Source organism: Pelodiscus sinensis, chromosome 5, assembly GCF_052426305.1.
Source record: "Pelodiscus sinensis isolate ZL-2025 chromosome 5, ASM5242630v1, whole genome shotgun sequence".
Classification (NCBI taxonomy): Eukaryota; Metazoa; Chordata; order Testudines; family Trionychidae; genus Pelodiscus; species Pelodiscus sinensis.
This window is the reverse complement of record NC_143056.1, coordinates 84,240,012-84,256,510: the sequence shown is the minus strand read 5'-3', so window position 1 is coordinate 84,256,510 and position 16,499 is coordinate 84,240,012. Positions and strand designations below refer to the sequence as shown.

The 16,499-nt window shown below is 44.2% G+C and overlaps 1 protein-coding gene across 5 annotated transcripts in view; it reads right to left on the bottom strand.

Moving 5' to 3' along the window:
- The window catches only part of NR1H3 (nuclear receptor subfamily 1 group H member 3), a 78,217-nt gene that overhangs the window by 18,753 nt on the left and 42,965 nt on the right, over window positions 1–16,499 (bottom strand). For all 5 annotated transcript variants that reach the window (XM_006135350.5, XM_006135349.4, XM_006135352.5 and 2 more), the window contains exons 2-6: window positions 13,410–13,638; window positions 11,622–11,888; window positions 1,308–1,516; window positions 833–1,012; window positions 322–421 (exon numbers count right to left, since the gene is read on the bottom strand). In XM_006135350.5, coding sequence (XP_006135412.1) covers window positions 322–421; window positions 833–1,012; window positions 1,308–1,516; window positions 11,622–11,888; window positions 13,410–13,527 — 874 coding nt within the window. In that variant the 5' untranslated portion in view covers window positions 13,528–13,638. The remainder of the gene's footprint in view (window positions 1–321; window positions 422–832; window positions 1,013–1,307; window positions 1,517–11,621; window positions 11,889–13,409; window positions 13,639–16,499) is intronic.

The window sequence follows — 16,499 nt, the reverse complement described above, 5'->3', positions numbered from 1 at the left end:
AGTGGAGATAGGTGATCCTGTCTTCCCCATTTTGTCAGTATGGGTAAGGAAGAGGCTAGGAGATCACTAAAGTTCTGCATGTCAGTTTCCTCTATGATCTTTGGCACTAGTAACTGAACTGAAGCTGTGTGTTAAATAGGAAATGTGGTCCCAGCAGCACATTGCCAAGTTCCCGTTCGCAGCCATACTGTATATACCTCACCCAAATCCCTAACCCCTGTACCTAGGTCCAGAAGCTTGCATTACAAAGAGAGGGAGAGCATGGGCTAGAGATACTTTTTCTTTCATCCCATCTGCTGCACTAGCTGGGTTTCAGCTCACCTGCTTTGGCAAAGTCATCCCGATTATAGCTCAGGTCCTTCAGAAACGTGATGCTTTCAGTCTCTGGATTGTAGCGCCGGGAGGTCTCCAACAGCATCACCTAAAACAAACCAATCCAGGGAGATACACTCAGAGCTTGACTGTGCATCCAGAAAAAATGTTACAGAACCTACAGCTTATCCTGGAGCATCAATGTAGAAAAGTCACTAACTCACCGCCCCCCCCCCCCCCCACCCGTATCCCTCTAAATTACAAAGTAAATCCTGTCCAGTCCTCTGTGGTGTCTTCCTCAGAGATAATTTGCAGCTGGGAACTCTACACAGCCAGTGCTCTTGCCCCATTGGCTACTGTGTCCCATGCTTGGAGAGGATAGCACTGGAATAATGGTTCCATATCTGAGGTTCCTTGCATCTCTCCTCCCCAAGGCAAGTGCTCAATTGAGAATCCAGTCCACCCACCAGAGAATCATTCTTCTCTACTGATATCAACTGTGATGGGCCTAGATTCTTACTTCTATGGTAGATGTCTTCAGGAGAGCAATCTGATCTTCCCTAGTGAGCTCCAGAAAGCCGGGCAGCTGCTTGGCAAAGTCCACAATCTCTTGCACAGAGATGATTGCAAGCTCAGTGAAATGAGCAAAACGCTGCTGCCGTGCTTCACGGTTATGAGGGTCTGGAGCTTGAGGCCATGGCTGGGCGGGAGAGAAGACACACAGAGGATGAGAATGGACAGTGAAAAAAAGGAATAAATATAAATAATCCCTCAACACCCCAATATACAATTAGCATATGGGCCACCTCCCATGACACCCCTATACTTAACACTCAGTCACCACACACGTCCCCACACTTAGCAAATGGTCCCTGTTCCATGACTTCTCCATAAACTTAGTGCATGGACCCCAGGCCATGCCCCCCTACAGTTAGTGCATGGACCCAGCCTCCCCTTTCCCTCTGTATTTTGGAGTTAGCCCTTTAAGCTTGTACCGTCACTTTGAGCCTGTCTGTGAATGAGCGCTGGTTACACTGCTGCTGAGCTGCCACAAGCTTTTCTATCATGCCCAATTGCTCAGGTGTCAGTTTATGGGGGGTGTTGGGTGGAGATGGGGGGTTCGGGCGCACAACTACTGTCCGAGCCTGATCATCCTCCTGTTTCTTGAGTTTCTTAAGCCGGATCTGCTCTTCAGACAAAACACCTAAAAGGAGGAGACAGAAGAGACTGTAGTGAGAGAGTGAGCACTGATGCCAGAAAGAAGAGACAAATAGTAGACTCAACTGCCAGATACAAGGAAACAGAATGGACAGAACTGGGGAGGAAAAAGGCCCCTGCCTTTCTGTGCCAGAATGCACACCCTACATGCAAGTGTAAAAATCTTTGTACAAAATATGTTTTATTAAGATTCCATTTGGAAAAATAATAAACTGCTGCTCAATATCATCATGGTGAAATATAAGTGGCAAAATTATATGTGAAGTTTGATTTCCCCTTAATGATGTTGGTGGCATATGTTCAAACCCACATAGCCCAGACTGGGCAGAACAGGTCAAGCAGGTCTTAAACAAAGAAATGTGTGTTTACCTCAGTTTACACATGAGGTGTAAACAGGATCCTCCAAGAGCAAGAGGAGGAAAGCAGGAGACAAGGAAAATCTGCATTTCAGCAAACAGAGGTGAGAAGTAACAGCATGTAGCCTCTTTCACCCCAAACACCATGTTACCTTCTTTACTATTTGAATGAATTTTAATTACAGTAACCCTCAAGAAAATGCATTTCAAAGAGTAACTGAACTATAAAAGTGAGGGGCAGAAACACTCAAGTTATTTCTCCCCATCCATCTCTCTCTTCCACATAAGACCAAGGAAACACTATGGACTTTGGGACCAGATCTTGGCCTAAGAGTTTTATCAGTAACGTACTGAAAACATGTGGTAAAGGATTTCATCTTAAGCCCAGTTTCCTTTATTAAGTGTTTTATCTTTATTTTTCTGGTAAGAGAGGGTTACTCACCCGCAGCGGCAACTGCCATTCTTTGAGATGAGTGTCCCTGTGGGTGCTCTACCTTAGGTGTTTTGGTGCCACAGTGCACCTGGCTGGAAGATTTTACTAGCAGTGGCTTTGACAGCTAGCTCACATATGCACAAAAGTACTACATGTGCTAGGCAGCAAATGCGCATGCGCGAGATATGATCTCCTCAGTTCCTTCTCTGTCCCAGAAAAGTATGGAAATAGTACCAAAGCAGAGGAGAGGAAGGGTGGGTGGTGGAGCACCCACAGGGTATAGCATAGTAGAGCCACCTTCATGGAAAGATGAAGCATAGAGCAGGTCACCACAGGCTCAAACAGCTGTTCCGTGCACTTGACCTTCAAATCATTCTGTCCAAATGCTAGCTCCTTTACGAGTTAAGGCCCTCAGAACCAAACTGAGGTCCCAGGTGGGAGCCAGAGATTTGACTGGTGGATAAATGTTCTGCAATCCTTTGAAGAACTTTTTGGTCATGGGATGTGTGAATAGTGATTTGCTATTGGCTGGTGTAAAGCGGTTATGGCTGAAAGGTGAACCTTCAGAGAACTGAGTGAAAGTCCTGAGATCTTGTGTTCGGTTATGTATTGCAGGACCATGGGCAATGGAGTGGAAGATGGGTCAAGATTGTGGAGGTGAGACCAGGTGGAGAATCGTTGCCATGTGTACAGTTAAGTTTTGCAAGTGGATGTTCTCCAACTGCTAAGGAGGATCTGTTGGACCTCATCTATGCATTCTGTTTCTAGTGAAGTGAGCCATTGAGGAGCCAGGCCTGAAGGTTCAGGGTATGGAGATGAGGATGCTGAAACAACAACATTGAGTAAGGTGATGTGGGAGCCAGTGGAGACATTGTGGGCGATCGGCTGACAATTGCAGTAGGTAGGTATACCATGTCTGTCTCAGCCAGTCTGGTGCTATCAGTATGACATTGGCATTGTCTAAGTGCACCTTGATGACTACTTGATGGAGAAGCGGTATGGGGGAAAAAGCGTTTAAGAGGGTCGTCCCCCAGTAAATTGTGAATGCGTCCCCTAGGGCTTGTGTTCCAATGCCCACACGTGAACAGTAGCTTAGACTCTTTCTTGGCACTGGTGGCAAACAAGTTGATCTGCAGGAAGCCCCATTGTGTAAAAATCTGATGCAAGATGGTGGGGTCTAGTTCCCATTCATGGTTCGCAGGGAAGTTCCTGCGGAGATTGTCTGAGGTTTTGTTGTCTTTGCCGGGGAGATATGAGACAATTAACATTATATTGTGAGCATTGCACCAAGTCCATAACCAAACTGCCTCTCTGCACATGGGATAGGATCTCGTCCCTCCCTGCCTCTTTATGTAGAACATTGCAGTGTGGTTGTCTGTAAAGATCTGCACTGTGGAGTTGGAATTATGGTTCTCAAAATGTGGGTGGCATAGTATGCTGCTCGGAGTTCGAGTACATTGATGTGCATCGTGGTCTCTGTGTGGGTCTACCATGCTTGTGTGGTGAAAGTATCCAGGTGAGCTCCCCAGCCCTGCTGCAATGCGTTCGTGATGACAGTGAATGATGGGGCTTGCCTGTGGAAGTGGATCCCAGTGCACACATTTGCCCTTGTGACCACCATTGGAAGGAGCATTTGACCATGTTCAGAAGTAAGACCAGTTTGTGCAGGCTGTGTATCCAAGGTCTGCATACTGTGCTCAGCCAGTGTTGCAGAGGCCTTGTGTAATCTGGCATGCAGGACAACTGGTCACTGCTGTCATTTGGTCTAGTAGCTGGAGGCACGCCCTGGCAAGAAGTTGAGGGGCCGTGGTATGAAGTCGTACTAATTGTAGAATTGCGAGTTGCAGTAAGTTGAGGGTCAGTAACATGGAGTCAGCAGGCCTAAATAGAGGCCTGTAACATGAAAACAGCAACAGGCCTGCAATCTAGTGAGCAAGACTTTGGTTCAGTAACACAGGAGCCAAGAAAGAAGCCCTATTGATAATTGTGTGATTGTGTAAGTTAGGTTGAGCATGGAAGGACACAGGGAGGCACTGGGTACAGACTGTGAGCCAAAGGGGAGTAATGGAACATCTTAATAAGAAATGTCTTGGTACAAAAACTCCCTAAAAACTAATGCACATACCAACCTAGGTTCAGGACCAGGTCAGAACTGACAGCATGAAGGATAGTAAGTAAGCCCCCCTTCCATAAGGTGAGGGGTGGTAACTAGGCAACAGAAGGTGGTAACCTGGTACGTAAAGAAATGATGTAAGTTGTTTGTACCTGTCTATAAAAGGACACCGCAGAGGGTGCTCTCCGGCCGACCTTGAGGGGGGGCGCACTAGGCGCCTGAACGGCAGGTGTCATTGCCTAAACTTACAGAATTCACAGTTGCTTAACTTTGACTAACTGCTGTTAATATCTGATATATGGCAATAGGCCTGTGTGGTGTTGGTACCTTGTCAACGCGGGCCATAGTGCCCAGTGGTGTAACATTGTACTGATCTCTGTTACCAACTGGTAGAGCTTCGCATTTGACAATAAACCTGCTCGACTGATTTCAAACCTTGCCTGCATCTGTCATTTCCGGAGCCTCTCAGAGATCTCTTGTGTTGACCCAAGTGCACGGGGTCTAACACTCTAGATAAAGGGAGTACCAATTGTTAAGCACGCAGCCGAAAGTTTATCATCACCGACAGAGTAGAGGTCCTGTCAGGAGCGCGCCAGGACGACCCTGACCAGACGACGCTGACACTGACAGTCCAGACCACCGAAGGTACCGAGGTACGAAAACACCGAGGTACGACATCAGGAACCTCTAATGGGGTAAGGATGCAATAGCACAGATAAACTTTAGGACTTGGGTTGGCTGGAGCTGGCATTTGGATAGGTTGATTTGGAGGCCAAGTGCACGGAACAGCGCCATGGTGGTCGTGACCAAGTCCTGAGTTTCTTGGAATGACTTGCCCCTTCCCTTATAAGACAGTCATCGAGATATGGTAGATTGACACTCCATGTCTTTGCAGGTGGACCGCCACAACTGACAAGACCTTGGAAAAGACCCTTGGCGCCATGGACAGGCCAAAAGGTAATACTGTAGACTGGAAATGTCCTCCTGCTGTGAATCCTTAGGTCCCTCCTGTGTGCAGGGTGTATGGACACATGGAAGTATGCAGCTTGGGGGTCGAGAGTTGCCAGCCAGTCATCTTTGTTGAGGGAGGGTATGATGGTGGAGAGGGTAACCATTTTGAAGCGTTAGAACGAGACGTATCTGTTGAGAGCCTCTGAGATCGAGATTGGGTCTCCAGCCCCAACTTCTTCTCTGAGAGAAAATATCGGGAGTAGAAGCCAGTGTTTTGATATTGTTGTGGAACTCTTTCCACTGCATTGATATGAGGCAAGTGGTCAATCTCTTGACATAGAATAGTCTCGTGAGATGGGTCCCTGAAGAGGGACAGGGTGGGTGAGTGGGTTTTGGGAGGAGATAGGAAGGGGATGCAGTAACCAAACGTTATCACATCCAGAACCCATTTGTCTGTCATTATGAGGCACCATTGATGGTAAAACGGTGTTAATCTGTGGTTGGATACTAGGGTGATCAGAGGCTCGGGTGTGAGAAAATGAATCTGACGGCTCTCAACCAGACCTTCAAATTCTTTGCCTAGAGTTAGAGGACTGAGATGGAGTGGGTTGGTAGGCTGGCTGTTGCATTCTCCCGTCACTGGCATTTTCTAGGGCTGTATTGTCTTTGAGAATGACCAAAGAGGGAAGGTGTGTATCTTTGAATGTAAAGATTATGGTAAAAATATAACAAAAAAGGCAAACTAAGTAAAGGAAAAGAAAAACTAAGACTAGCTGTCTCTCTGAGGAAAAAACTGCAGAGCACACTGCGGGTTCCAACCGACAACAGTGGCGGCAGAGAAGGAATTGAGGAGATCGTACCTCGCTCATGCACATTAGCCACCTAGTGTGTGTAGTGCTTTTGTGCATGTGTGAGCTAGCTGTCAAAGCCACTGCTAGTAAAATTTTCCAGACAGGCGCACTGCAGCGCAAAAACACCTAAGGTAGAGCACCCACACAGACATTCCTCGAAGAAGAACCATTTTTTACTTTAATGCTTCATTACTTGTACTCACTTTAAGTCTCTCTTTGAGTTAGACAAACTTGTTTTATTCTTTAATTAAACTAATCAAGTGAAGTGAATTGTTTGGGTAACTCCTTTTAGGGGAGCAGACTGTTGTATGTTGAGCCCCTTAGAGGAGCAATGGACCTAATATACCTGGATTATGCAGTAGAGGGCTGGATAATGCAGAATATACACTTTTGGAGGGAAATCCATGACTGGGACTGTGTTGGGAGTCCCTGTGCAAGTAGTAACAAAGGCTGCTGGAAGCCAGAATGCAGCTGGTGTTTGCTGACAGACGACTGAGTCAGAACTACTAGACCAGGGCTATGACTATGCACAGACAATCAGGGAGCAACCTGAGCATCGCTTGTGAGGAGACCAATTTGGGAAAGAAAACATTGTGAGGCACCTCAAGCTGCAGAACAAACTGTCACACAGATCCTCACTGGTCTGGACTGAACCTTACAGTGTCCTACTTTCCACATGTACATAAAATCACAGGCCTGGAAGGGTCCTCAAAAGGCCATCTACTCTAGTCCCCTGCACTCAAGGCAGATTTTCAAGACAGACAATGACAGACATTCCACAACTTTCCTAGGCAATTTATTCTAGTGCTTAACCACCCTGACATGAAGTTTTTTCCTAATGTCCAACCTGAAGAACCCTTACTTCAATTTAAACCTATTGCTTCTGGCCTTACAAGAACAATGTTCTCCCTCCTTGTGACAATCTTTTATGTAATTAAAGTTATCATGTTCCCCCTCAGTCTTCCCTTTGCCAGATTAAACAAACACTGTTTTTTCAATCCCCCTCATACGTCTTATATCTAAACCTTTAATCATTTTTGTTGCTTACTCTAGGCTTTCTCCAATGTATTCACATCTTTCCTGAATGTGGCACCCACAACTGGACACAATACTCCATTTGAGGCCTTAATCAGCATGAAGTAGAATAAGAACATAAGAACATAACATAAGAACGGTTATACTGGGTCAGACCAAAGGTCCATGTAGCTCAGTATCCTGTCTGCCAACAGTGGCCAATGCCAAATGCCCCAGAGAGAGTAAACCCAACAGGTAATCATCATGTGATCCCTCTCCTGTCATCCATTTCAAGACAAACAGAGGCTAGAGACACCATTTCTACTCATCCTGGCCAATAGCCATTGATGGACCTATCTTCCATTAATTTATTTAGCTCTATTTTGAACCCTGTTAAAGTCCTGGCTTTCACATTATCTGGCAAGGAATTCCACAGGTTGACCATGCGTTGCGTGAAAAAGTAAATACATAAAAAACATTGCACAACTCTGGAGTGGCCAGCATGGGGAATCATTGATAACTACTCTCTAGGAACAGTTCTGTGTCCATCTCATAGTAATTCCATTTAAATTGGATTTCCCTAATTTGTTTATGAGATGGTCATGTGAGACAGTATCCAAAGCCTTACTAAAATCAAGATATATCACACCTTCTGCAGTTAACTCATCCACAAGATTTGTTACCCTGTCAGAAAGCTATTAGATTGGTTCGACACAATCTGTTTTTGACAAATCCGTGATGAATGTTACTTACCACCTTATGATTACAAATCTACTAGAATTCTTAGAGGGGGTCAACAGGCATGTGGATGAAGGGGATCCAGCGGATTTAGCGTACTTTGATTTTCAGAAATCTTTTCAAAAGGTCCCTCACCAAAGGCCTGTAAGTAAAGTAAGCTGCCATGGGATAAGAAGGAAGTTCTGCTCATGGTTTGGTAACTGATTAAAATATAGGAAACACGGGACAGGTATAAATGGTCATTTTTCAGAATAGGGAGAGGTAAATAGTGGTGTCCCCCCAGGGGCTGATTTGGGTCCAAGCCTATTCAACATGTTCATTAATGATCTGCAAAAAGGGATAAATAGTGAGGTGGCAAAATTTGCAGATGATACAAAACTACTCAAGATAGTTAAGTCCGAGACAGACTGTAATGATCTACAAAACCATCTCTCAAAATTGCATCACTAGGTAACAAAATAGCAGATGAAATTCAATACTGATAAATGCGAAGTAATGCACATTGGAAGACATAATCCCAACTATACATATAAAATGATGAGATCTAAATTAGCTGTTACTGCTCAAGAAAGGGATCTTGGAATCATTTTGGATAGTTCCCTGAAAACATCACTCGATGTGGAGCAGCAGTCAAAAAAGCGAACAGAATGTTGGGAATCACTAAGAAAGAGACTGATAATAAGACAGGCAATATCATATTGCCTCAATATAAATCCATGGTACACCTACATCTTGAATATTTCATACAAGTGTGATTGCTCCATCTCAAAAAAGATCTCTTGGCATTGGAAAAGTTTCAGAAAACAGTAACAAAAATTATTAGGAGTATGGAACAGCTTTTATATGAGAAGATGAATAAAACTGGGACTTTTCATTTTAGAAAAGAGATGACTAAGGGGGGATATGATAGAAATCTATAAAATCATAACCAGTGTACAGAAAATAGATAAGGAACCACTATTTACTCTTAACACAAAAACTAGGAGTGACTAAATGAAATTAATAGGCAGCAGGCTTAAAACAAATAAAAGGAAGTATTTATTCATACAACACACCATCAATCTGTGGAACTCGTTGCCAGAAGATGCGCTGAGAACAAGACTATAGAAGTGTTAAAAAAGAACTCATGGAGCATAGGTCGATCAATGGGTATTAGCCAGGATAGCTAGGGATGCAAAACCATGGCCTAAAGTGTCCCTAGCCTCAGTTTGCCAGAAGCTGGGAATGAAAGAAAAGGGATGAATCACTTGATGATTACCTATTCTGTTCATTCCATTCCCTCTGGGGCACTTGGCATTGGCCACTCTCAGAAGAGAAGCTACTTGAGTTAGACAGACCTTTGTTCTGACCCAGTATGGCCTTTCTTGTGTTATCTTCTAGATTATTGCAATTTGACTGCTTAATTATTTGCTCCATTATCTTTCTGGGTACTGAAATTATGCTCACAGATTTATAATTCCCCAGGTTGTCCCTGTTCCAAGTTTTATAGATGGGCAAATATAATTCTTGAGTATTTCATCAAGGCCTGGTGACATGAAGACATCTCATTTGTCTAAGTAATTTTTACGTCTTCTTTGCCTATTTTCACCTCTGATCCTGCCTTCACTTTCATTTACTATGTTAGATGACCAATCACTACTTAACTTCTTGGTGAACACAGAAACAAAAATATCATTTAGAGCTTCTGCCATTTCCACATTTTCTATTATTATTCATCCCTACCCTTCATTGAGTCATGAGTCTACCCTGTCCTAGATCTTTCTATTGCTTCCAATGTATTTGTAGACTGTGTTCTTGTTATCTTTTATGTCTCTAGCTAATTTAACCTCATTTTGACCCTTGGCCTTTGTAATGTCACTACTTGTGTTATTTGTTTTATACATTCTTTGTAATTTGACCTAGTTTTTAAGTTCCAGATCATTGAAGATCTCCTGGTTAAGGCAGAGTTATCTCTTGCCATACTTCAGTCTTTCTTACGTAGTGGGATAGTTTGCTCTTGTGCCCTTAATAATGTTTCTGAAAACCTGTCAATTCTCTTGCCCCTTAGACTTGCTTTCCATGGGATCTTACCTACCAACTCTCTGAGTCTGCTAACAGGTGTATTTTAACGTATGTGATATAGGTTTCAGGCAATGGTAAAAACATTGGCATTGAAGGAAAAAAGAAACTAACAAGAGAGACAGGCAAGAAGAGAGGCTTTGCTCAGGACCAGGTAGGTGAGCTGGCAAATTGTTTACTGCTTTCAGGGCAGATACTGGGGTGTTTTCGTTTGTTTGTTTTTTTCTTTGGGAGCTTTGTGGACTCTGTTGTGAGATTGGAACTGGCCACACCTGAATCCAGTTCTGTCCTGCCAAAGGATTCACATGTTCATTTTGAAGAATAGTGACTGCTTTGCTACACTATAGTACAATACCTGTAGATGTCATGACAGAGGCTCATCAACTTCCCCATGAGCCACTGTCCAAAATATTCTGGAATCTTATTACTATAAGCACTGACCTATTTGGGTGGCTCTGCCTTCGGGGATTGGAGGAGGCTGGATTATATTGTTGCTTTTTCTTGTCTTGCTTTTGCTTTATCTGTATGTAGTTTGTATCTATTTCTCAAAAGGATCCAGAGATAGGAGTGGAATGGGCCCAGGTTTAGCAGGACATTGCAGATGATGGGAGGACATACAGACCAGTTATTTTCCCCCACGCAACAAGTAGGTGTTGAACCACTGCGAGTTTCTCTGGGATTTTCTTGATGCATGTGAATGAGATGTGTGGAGAGAGGTAGCTTTGTTGTGATTTTTTCCAACCACATCTCCTCTCCAGCTCTCAGGAGTACAACAGTGTTGAAGCAGAATTCACATGGCTACCCCAACCCTTAGTGCAAAATATACATTGATTCAGGACATGGCTCTATGTGCTATGGCTCACTATGGGTCTTTTTTTTCCCCACTGTTTTGGTGGTGTCAGGAAGGGGGAAAGCAGACAAGCAGAGTACCAATTAAGTTGCTCTAGGGCCTACGTGCAGTCAAAAGGTGGCCTGACATTGACAGAACTAGTTCTTTAAGCTGCCACTGAAAAGGGGGCAGGAGTACTAAAGGACCATACCAGGTGTAAGGAGCTCCAAGTCTACACTAGCATTGCAAGAGAGCAAAACAACCCAGTGTAGGAAGTAAAACTGAATACCAAAACTGGGTGTGTGCAAGTGCAGTTGCAATGATGTGGCAATGTTTGTGCACTTGTTATAACTTCTGTGTATGGATGCAACATGAGTTACAAGCATGTCAAGTGCTTGCAGAAGTGCTGACAATGCAGACAGCATAGTGGTATTTCACACACTGTGAATCACAAGGAAGTTCTTGCCAAGAACTTCATTGATGTGTGGGCAGCTGTCTCTCTCAAGGTTATTTATAAATTGTTTCAGAGTAAGCAGTCCCCTCTCCCAGCCATGTACAAACCAGGTAGCATGGCCTGTTTGCATGGTAGGTACCCGTAACATCAATATCTCCACTAGCAGCCTTATCATTTTGGCAAAGTCCGCAAAGACTCCACAAACCCACAAGTGGTTTCTGCACCCATGCTGCTCCTACACACCCCACCCTTGCATCCGTACTGCTCCAACATGTTTCTCTCCCCTGCACTCACACTGCTCCCGCATGCCTGCCTCCTGACACTTGCGCAGCCGGCACTCCTGGCATTTGCGGCGCATGTACATGTCCATCTCACACTTGCCACCATTCTTGCAGACATATTGAGCACCCTTGATGACGCTGCGGCGGAAGAAGCCCTTACAGCCCTCGCAGCTCAGCACGTTGTAGTGGAAGCCTGAGGCCTTGTCCCCACATACACTGCACACTTCATTTCCCAGCATCTTGGGGGCTGGACCCTTCTTCCGCTTCAGAGGTGGATTTTCTACAGAGATGGACAAAGAAGAAGGATGAGAGAAGTGGGGGCTGTGCTAGACCAGTCATCCAGTTCCCTAGAAAAGTCAGTGTTCTAGCACAAATCCACTCCCGCCCAAGTTGGCACAGATGTATCTTGGAGATTGGAGTCAGTTTCAATCCCAGATTTCTCTCACACTCCATCTGAGTGAGAACTCCTTCTCTTACCCAGAACTACTACAGATGTCAAATGCTGTCCTAACCTGAGCACAACACTGCTCCCATTTTTATGCCAAATTTCAGGCTTCTGGGGATAGGAAAGAGAACAGATAGCCCCTGCTGCTTCCAGCCCCAAGAGTTAAATGTGTTCAAACTAGATACCTTTTTGCCTTTTCTCCTCTTGGGTGCGTCTAGACTACATTCCTCTTTTGAAAGAGAAATGTAAATGAAGGAAATCAAAAATGCAAATGAAGTGCAGATTTACAAATCTCACGCTTCATTTGCATAATCACGTCCAATCGCTTTTTCAACATTTAAAAAAAAAAGCTGTCTAGACACGGTTCTTTGAGAAAAAAACCTTTTTCGAAAGAACCCTTCTTTCTGAAAAAATTAGTTTTACAGGGTTCTCTCAAAAAAGGTTTTTTTTCCCCCGAAAGAACCGTGTCTAGATTGCTTTTTTTCTCCAAAAAAAAAAACTCTCGAAAAAGCAATCGGACGCAATTATGCAAATGAAGCGTGAGATTTGTAAATCTGCGCTTCATTGGCATATTTGATTTCCTTCATTTACATTCCTCTTTCGAAAGAGGAATGTAGTCAAGATGCATCCTAAGTCTGGCAAGGTGGGAATGACCTTCAGTGGCATATGATAGAGATGCATAAAGGAGAAGACCAAATCTAAAACCGAATCCCAAAGTACACAGAAAATCTATTTTTTTTTCCAAATTTGTCTCTGGTGCTCTCACTTCCATTCTGTACTCCCTGCCCACAGCAGCAACAATGGACAATGCTATAAACAGGTGTTTGCAGAGAAAGACTTCAGTACTGCGATATATCAGTGGCAATCAAATCCCATGGAGATGACAGGAGAATATGGCTCAGCAGCCCAAGAGTCACAGGAAAAGAGGGGCTGGAATGGTAGTAATACAGAAAACTCAGACTGAAGAAGACAGTACCCATGAAGGGAAGCTTTGGAGAACCAGCCAAGAGGGAAGATAGGAAGTCTGTGAAAGTGAGTGCCACATGACACTAAGTTAGCTAGTCCTTGAACTCCATCTTCTATCACCTGCACTTACTGCCCTAAACCCATAGATCTCCCATGACAGATAGCAGTAGGTTTTTTTTAATTCCTTGTGGGACAACATTACATACACATACATGCATACACATAACCAGTACATTGTCACCATTTATGTCCTCTTCTTCTATTCCTTTATCCCATCAAGTGCCCTGCATGTAATGGATCACACTCTAGGATTTTGTTAAGCAGCCATTCTGTGTGTGATTCACTGAGCACAGCACCAATACTGTGTAGATGTCACAAGGACCACCTCACCTGTATACTCGGAGGGGATCTCCGAGCCATGGAAGAGTGAAAACCCTTCCTCCTCCATCTCAAATACACTTGCCACCCTTTTCCCATGATCCTGTGCAGCAAGCTGTGTGGGACCCATGGGGTGCACTGGTCAGACTCATCTCTTTAACATGGTTACTGCGGAGTGTGAGGCTGCAGAAATCTTCAAAGCTGTTAGATTCTCTGCTGTTTAAAAACTGATTGGAGATGCCTGTAAAGAAAAACAGAAGCATAAGCAGAGAAAAATTAATTGAAGGGGCTACCAGATCAACTATACTTTAAGACAGGGCTACTCAACACATGACCTATTTGTTTGCAGCCTGTGGGTAGGAGCCAAAACAAAAAAGAAGTCAACATAATAGTCTTCTATTGATATGAGTTTTAGTAGTAAAATTCCTGGACCATCATTGCTCATTAAAAGTGCTGTCACCTGGGTGGAAATCGGGTAAATATTGCATTTTATTAATGTCAGCAGAACTAACTTAAAAGGGGCCTGCATGTTGTGTAGTCTTGCCTTAATCTTTGCATTCATGCCTGTCAGTGTGAAAGAAGCTATTTGCATGTATATGTAACCACACTTAAGTTGCAGCCCCCAGCATGTGCTGTGAGCATCATGTGGCCCCCGGGGTTTCCAAAGTTAAGTAGCCCTGCTTTAAGACCTAGTTCCATCATTCACACAAAGAAATGATCTGCCTTGTTATCTATATTTATTCCCTTAAAATACTATGGGAATGTGATGAAAGTTACAAGATTTAGCAGACCCTGGTGAACAAATCCTCTGCTTACACCACAATATGAACCACTGCAAGTCAAGCTGTCCCTACCACTTACATCACTACTGGTCCTCAGTCCTGACCTGCAGGGACATCTTCAAAGTGTGTGAGAGAGATATTCCAGTCTCCACACCCTCTCTCAAAACTGCCTATAAGGTGCTGCTAATCAGTGCCACCTGTGATCGATTTTGTGCAATGCCTCAAAGAAATCACATTATAAAGAACGTATGATCTTTACAATTATACCACAATAAAATCTTCATTGTGGTATTAACATCCGCCATGTGCTGTGCTCATGCCATCAAATGCCAGCAGTGCCCCACTGCTATATATATTCGACAAACTGGACGGTCTCTGCGGGAAAGAATCAATGGACACAAATTGAATATATGTAAAGGGAATATACAGAAGCCTGTTGGTGAGCATTTCAGCTTGCCTAACCACAGTCTGACAGACCCGCAAGTAGCTGTCTTGTCACAAACCAGCTCTACAAGCCAAATATACAGAGAAGCCCTGCAATCCCAGTTCATCCACAAATTCAATTCACATGCTAATTGACTCAATCGTGATATGGGCTGGTGGGGACTCTACCTACTTAATAACAACTGAAGGTGCTAACAGCTCCCTGAGTGGTATCCTTCCTGTTTTAGGAATCTATCTATTGACTTCGATTTTTATCCGCTTAGGTTTAAGTAACCATTCTCCAGATACTTAATGATGCTCTGTCTCCCACCCCTCTTCCCTTTTTCTTTCTCTCCCCTCCTCCCTTTCCCTTCTCCTATTTATTTTGAGTTTTCATATCCCCAACCCATAACTCCAGTCATCTGAAGAAGTGGGCTGTGCCCACGAAAGCTCATGACACCATCTACATGTTTCATTAGTCTATAAAAGTGCTACCAGACCATTTGTTGTTCATTTAGAGGAGCGATTCTCAACCTTTCTAGACTACTACACCCCTTCCAGGACTCTGATTGGTCTAACATACCCCAAATTTCACCTCACTTAAAAACCACTTGCTTACAAAGATCAGACAAAAATACAACAGTGTCACATCGTTCTATGACCGAAAAATTGCATACTTTCTCATTTTTACTATATAATCATGAAACAAACCAATTGAAATATAAATATTGTCCTTATATTTTGAAATATAGAACAATGTAAACAAGTCGTTTCTCTATAGGAAATTTTAGTTTGTATTGATTTCCCTAGTGCTTTTTTGTAGCCTATTGTAAAAGTAAATGAACCAATATACCCCCTGGAAGACTTCTGCCTACCCCCAAGGGCACATGTACTCTAGCTAGGAACCACTGATTCAGACCACAGGTATATCAGATCTCTTCCTAAACTAGAGCAGGAGATAGCACTCCTACATCAGCTCTATGGAAAGAGACTATAATGCTTTCTTCGGGCAAATGTATTCACCACCAAAGCTGTCATCTTAAGGGCTTCCCTTTCAGACACCTGGGAAAATATGAAGTCTATATCAGTTTAACTCCATTACAGCAGCAGAGCACCAGTCTACAGTCATACTGAGAAAAAGACCTAGTCAAATTGCTCTTAGGTCTTTACACAGAATTGGACCAGTTCAACTAGACTGAATTTAAAATAACATAGTAAAACCAGTACAAACTCCTAATGTAGGCATAGCTAAACTGATTTATTATTCATTTAAATTGGTTAAGCTTAATCAATAAATTAACTACTACAAGCCTAATGGTTACAGCAGTTTTTAGTCCATCTTTATTTAGTGTTTGTACAGACCAATCCTCCCTTATCTGGCACCCTCGGGACCTGAGTGGTCCTGAACCACAAAGTTTCCTGGACAAGGAGAGATTAAGGCTCCCTACCTGGATGTAGGGTTCTGCTCCCGGCCGGGGCTGCGCCCTGTATTGCTGGCCCCGCTTCCTACAGCCTCCCCCACACACTGCACCAGCCCCAGACAGGAGTCGCCCCGCTGCCTCCAGCTCTGGCCATAGCTGTGCCCCTCACAGCACCAGGCCAGGCTGTGCTGCGCGCCCAGGTTCTGGCGCTGTTGACACCAGCCCCGACCAGGGCTGCGCTTCCCACATTGCCAGCCCTGGCCAGGGCTGCGCTCTGGCTGCTGCCTACAGCCCTGGCAGGGGCTGCGCTCCTGGCTGTCAGCCCTAGCCAGGGCTATGCTCTGCAATATGCCACCCTACTGAGGCTGCACTCCCCACCGCCAGCCCAGCCCAGGCTGCGCTTCTGAACCTGGCCAAATGGGGCTCTCTGGTCCAGCAATATCTGTAGTCCTGCTAGCTAGACCATGGCCAGACCA